Here is a 5,363-nt window from a genome sequence, read left to right as displayed (position 1 = left end):
ATTTTCTGTAAATTCAAATATGACCCCCTTTTTTGAAGTAAATGTCCTAACTGCCCATTCTATATTTAGTTTTTCAAAATAAAATAAAAAAGAAAACTTCAATTCCACCTCATTTCCCTCTCCCCACACATATCTCTCCACGTCACCTCTCTTTCTCCAACTTACCTCTCTGGTGAGTTGGAGAGAGAGAGAGAGAGAGAGGTGAGTTGGAGAGAGAGAGAGAGAGAGGTGAGTTGGAGAGAGAGAGGTGACGTGGAGAGATATGTGTGGGGGAGAGGGAAATGAGGTGGAATTGAAGTTTTCCTTTTGATTTTATTTTGAAAAAATAAATATAGAAAGGGCAGTTAGGACATTTGCTTCAAAAAAGGGGTAATATCTGAATTTACAGAAAATAGGGAGCCATAAAGGAAGCTGATCACAAAGTAGGTGGTCAAATAGGAATTAACTCGAAAAAGGAAGCAATATGCACTTATTAAGTGAAAAAAATACAACAATGCAGTCCACCACTCTTTGGTGTAACGGTTGGACACCCCTTAAGCCCATGAGGTCGTGGGATCGAGTCTCGGTGGAAGCAGTTGCCATCAAGATTTATCCTATGTAATTTAGGCTATAAATAATGTAATAATTTGTCGGGCTTTAGCCTCTTCGTTGTCGAGTTTTAGGCCTCTTTCATTTTCGATTTAAATTAGGCGATTATCGTGCTTATTACATCTCTATGATGCGTCAATGTCTTGTAACGACGAACATAGATCGTTCTCGAATTCTCAAAAAAAAAAAAACACAACTATGCTAAAACAAGTGACCACTCAAACACTCCCTAGGTTCAGCAAACGCCAAATGTGTGAGGAGTCTGTCTACTCGAATGGGACGGCCATCTCTGAAAACCCTCTCGAAGATACAAGCTGTGAGCGGGTTCCGAACCATCACTTCGTCTCTCTAAGACTAAAAATGGCAGCTCCTCTACTTCTGAGAGGTATACCACTCCTTCGTCTTCAACTTCATAGACGAACCTCCTCTACTATTCGCTTTCTCACTCCTTTCACCAAACCCTCATTTTGTACTGCCATCGACCCAACTCATCATCACGATAATCTCACCACTCCTTCTTCGACTGATATTACTACCCCCATTTCTGGTGAGCAAGATTCATCAACGAAGTTTCCCCGATGGGATAACCCCGATTATCGGCGTTGGAAGGATAAAGAAAATGAGATTCTCAAAGATATTGAACCTATCACTCTTCTCACCAAAGAAATTCTTCACTCCAACAGGTAACAAAAGAACTTTTTTTCAAACGATAAGATTTGGGAAGAAAAATTAAACCCTCACTTTTTGTTTCTTTAAGTTTTTAATTATCACCACAATGTTCCAGGTTATGATTGAATTATAGTTTGTTCAGAAAGTTTGGTTCTTTTTCGTTTTTGACTTATTATCTTACTTCACTATGTTGTTACCTTAAGAACTATAAAACCCTAGTTTTGGTTTGACAAGGGAAGAGGACTCAAGAAAACCCATATTCTAGAATTTTGTTATCAAGTCATTCTTTACATAAGAAACAATAAGTTGAACGAAATCTGTGTAATTTGTCAAGAACAATCTAATGAGAAATTTAGACAAGGCTGCTACTTCAACTCAAAGTGTTAGTCAGAATTTAACAAGAGTAAATACCTTCAATGTTTTAATATACGTGTATACGCCTAGAGGCGGTTTGCTTTCACAAGGCAAGGGGCAAGGCTCTACGAATAAAAGGGACGTAAACTATGTTTTTGTAAGGAAAATGATATCAATTTTGTAAGAACATAACATAGTTTTTTCTACTTTACTACCATAATACAAAGTCCTAAGTGTTTAATAAACAAAATACTAATACTTCTGTGTTACTCAACAACTCAAAACTAACATGTGATTTCAGATGAACACATTTTATTATTGAATTCAAATACGTGCGCCTCGAGGCATTAGGTGACTGCGTCACCTCTAGGCACGCCTTGAATTTTTTTGAACATTGCAATACCCTCACTTAAATTATTACTACTTTACTTCCACAGATAACAAATGCCTGAAATGAGATACTCTCCGGACTGATAATTATTTCTTATATTTTGGATATTAAGTAATATAGAAGGGAGAAGAAGGACCAAATGGCCTAAAAAGAATTATCGTTGACGATCTAAGAACCATTTAGCATTGGAAATGATATGAAGTTGATGTTCAAGTTATAAATCTAATCTTTGATGGTTCTTAAACGAGAAAAGAGAAATTGTCTTCAATTAGTTAAACTCAATGAAAATTGAAAACTGACTATATATGTTGACCCTTACTTCATACTCAGATGAATACATTTCCTACCTTCCAATAAATCTTGTTTATTTTGCTCAATGACTAGTCTAATTATTCTGAATAAGAACATTTTAATTTGTTCATCCTGAAAAAATGTGTCCTGGAAGAGACTAATTTGGCGTGAAATAGTCGAATGACTATCTTGCTTTTGGGTACCAATTTTATTTTACAAACTGCGTAGCTCTCAAAATGGAAATAATAGATACGAGTACCAATAGGCTAGTGACTAACATTTTCAAATATGAAGGTGGCAAAGAGTCACTACCCTTGCAGAAATCTAACCCTAGTTGATTTTCTGTTGATACTTCATGTGCATGGTACAAGTTGGGAGTCTTACTTTTTGAACGATTTTCTTGCTTAGGTATATGGATGGGGAGAGTCTAACAATTGAAGATGAAAAAGCTGTGGTTGAGAAGCTTCTTACTTATCATCCTCATGCTGAAGATAAAATTGGTTCGGGGATAGATTCTATTATGGTATTTTTTTTTCTTTCTACAAATGTTATGTTATGCTAATCGATGAATGTTGTAAAGAGTTTCATATTGTTAGTCAGTACTTCTTATTTCTTGTGCTTTTAAGTTTTAAGTCAATTTAGACCCCTGCTGCCGGGAGTTCTAGAAACATTGATCGCTGCAGTACCTGGTAACCCCAGCTTGCGCTGTATGCGGTACACTAGGTGCATACCTTCTCGCTAAGCTGCATTGGGCCAAGGGTTGCTTTTTAAGACACTATGTTTCTGACACATGATAGAACCTACTGCCAGACATTTCTATCTTAATAAAACTTGAAATGATTCCAACAAGTTAACCAAAAATGCATAGACAAAGTAAGTTCGTGATCTTTATAAAGTTTATTTGAGTAAACTAGGGTTACATATTTCATGTCATTTTTAGTATTAGAATGTTAGATCGCTAAAGTGCCCAAAAATGGAATGTGAGATTCTACATGTCAATGGTACACAAGGGGGTTTGGGTTAGAGTTCTCAATCACTGTTGTCGCTATGTCGGACATGCATATGTGATTTCATGCATCGCCTGTCAGTCAGAATATAGATGCATGTGTCTCATATCAACCTACGTTAGGTGCTTGCTTTTCACAAAAATAAGAATGCAAGAAATTTGCAGACTGTCTTTGTTTACAGTATTCTCTTCACAGGTAAAAGTCATTGACCGACACTTATCAGAGCAGTACTATTATGTTTTAAGAAAGCCTGGATGCGTTTATGTTATATATTCATATTCATACTGCAAGTCACAAGCAACCTTGTCAATGATTTATAGTGATTATATGGAATAGCCGCGAACATGAGGATGGTTGAGAGACGGAACTTCGATCCTTGCCGAATTCTTCATTCTCCAACTCTTTCTGTGAAGAAAAAAAATCCTTATACGATCCTTGTGTTCAACCATTTCCACTGTTCTTGCTTGACCTAGATCACCGAGAGAGCTCTCTGCACAGTTCAACTTCTTCTCTGCGAGATGGTTCGGGTATTTGTCCCATGAGTGAAAATTATGCTGTCTTCCAAGAGTGATTACATATATGTAACCTGCGGGAAGTAGGCCCACTCTACTGCCCCTTCATAATAGATGAATATCATCAATAGCTAGAAATTCTTTTCCACATTAATATATTATGGATTAAGTCCTTCTGAATGAGCCTACAAGTACTAGATAATGATCAATTTCTTGCATCATTTGCCATGCCGAGAAGATTTTGTACTCACTGGATGATGGACCTTTACTTCATGACTTTTTTTAATCTGAACTGCGGCTCTTGCCTCCAGATTCCTGCTTTTCTCTAATACCTAGATCGTAAATCGAAATAGTTTAACTCTTTTCTTCGGCTATTTGCAGTTCTGCTTCTATCATTGCTTATTCTTAGTAAAGGGATCTAGATACATGTCGTAATAAACTAATCAAATGTTTCTTTTTTTTGATAGGTCGATCGGCACCCACAGTTTAGAAACTCGAGATGCTTGTTTGTTGTTCGAACAGATGGTGCATGGATAGACTTCTCCTACCAGAAATGTCTCCGAGCTTATATTCGAGATAAGTACCCATCCCATGCAGAAAGGTTCATCCGAGAGCACTTCAAACGTACTAGTAACTAGTAGTTTCATCCATCTAACATCAGAGGTAACGTCAGCTTCACTTGGAAGATCTTACCTTTGAAACACAAGTTCCTTGCCTTCAACACAAATCTATCTCAGTCCTCTGTTTTCCTTTTGAAAGTAAACATTGTCTTATCACGGAACTAGCTATATACAAGTCGTACATCAAAATGTGTAGTAGACAGTAATTTAATCCATATATGATTGAATTATAATGAAAAAATTGCTTACTTTCTTAACTTGGGTTTCTCTCTTAGACCAGTCAAAATATTGGGTTTGTACTGCAGAATCTCAATGTATTTAAATCTCGGAATGTTCGGTAAGACCATTAAGTTTCTACTGCTAGCAATTGTTTAGGGCAATTTGCTTTCTACAAGGAAAGAATAGAAAGCTTAACCCTGAAATCAAACTTAAGCGTCTGCAATTTCACCGTTTACCAATGTCTTTAATCAAACATTTCTCATCATTTAGTTGCCCTATTTTTAAGTTACCTACTAAATTTTATAAGGAAAATGGTATTTTCTTTATGGTGGTAACTTGTAAGTAAACTAAAAAAGAACCTTAAATTAATCTTGTTTGTTCCAAGGTGCATATATATATATATATATATATAACTAGCAAACACAATTGGTTTCAAATTCAAATTTTAAGAACATAAACCAAGATCAAATCTAGTAACATGGGTTAATTTAAGGTCGTCAATGAAGTCAATTAACTTAATTTAATGACACAATATTACTTTAATATCCCACTTAACTTTCACTAGTTTCCTCTCTGACTTATGATCTTGACTTATCAAGTGTGAAAAATATAAGAACTTTGTAAGTATAGAATTGCCATTTGTTTCTTCTTAATTTGTAAAGCACTTATGAAAGATAAAGTGCCATGCTTGGTCAACCATCATAGTGTTCAT

General features: G+C 35.9%; 1 protein-coding gene across 1 annotated transcript; it reads left to right on the top strand.

The window, feature by feature from the left end:
* Nucleotides 1-812: 812 nt before the first annotated feature.
* LOC147544986 (DCL-like protein) lies at nucleotides 813-4,689 on the top strand. Its single transcript, XM_086636982.1, has 3 exons — nucleotides 813-1,271; nucleotides 2,702-2,816; nucleotides 4,280-4,689. Exons 1-3 carry the CDS (start codon nucleotides 838-840, stop codon nucleotides 4,448-4,450), a joined length of 720 nt encoding a protein of 239 aa, XP_086493108.1. The 5' UTR covers nucleotides 813-837; the 3' UTR covers nucleotides 4,451-4,689.
* The last annotated feature ends 674 nt before the right edge of the window (nucleotides 4,690-5,363 follow it).

Source organism: Eschscholzia californica, unplaced genomic scaffold, assembly GCF_041429995.1.
Source record: "Eschscholzia californica isolate CP2 unplaced genomic scaffold, dmEscCali1.0.p SCAF_4, whole genome shotgun sequence".
In the NCBI taxonomy this organism is placed as follows: Eukaryota; Viridiplantae; Streptophyta; class Magnoliopsida; order Ranunculales; family Papaveraceae; genus Eschscholzia; species Eschscholzia californica.
Note: the sequence above shows the minus strand (reverse complement) of the source record. Positions and strands in the feature narration are given on the sequence as shown.

Excerpts from the sequence above, each read along its gene's own strand:
- LOC147544986 (XM_086636982.1), top strand. The coding sequence starts at position 838 with ATGTGTGAGGAGTCTGTCTACTCGAATGGGACGGCCATCTCTGAAAAC. Across the intron at positions 1,272-2,701 it reads GAAATTCTTCACTCCAACAG|GTATATGGATGGGGAGAGTC; the intron begins GTAACAAAAGAA and ends TTTCTTGCTTAG. Across the intron at positions 2,817-4,279 it reads CGGGGATAGATTCTATTATG|GTCGATCGGCACCCACAGTT; the intron begins GTATTTTTTTTT and ends TTTTTTTGATAG.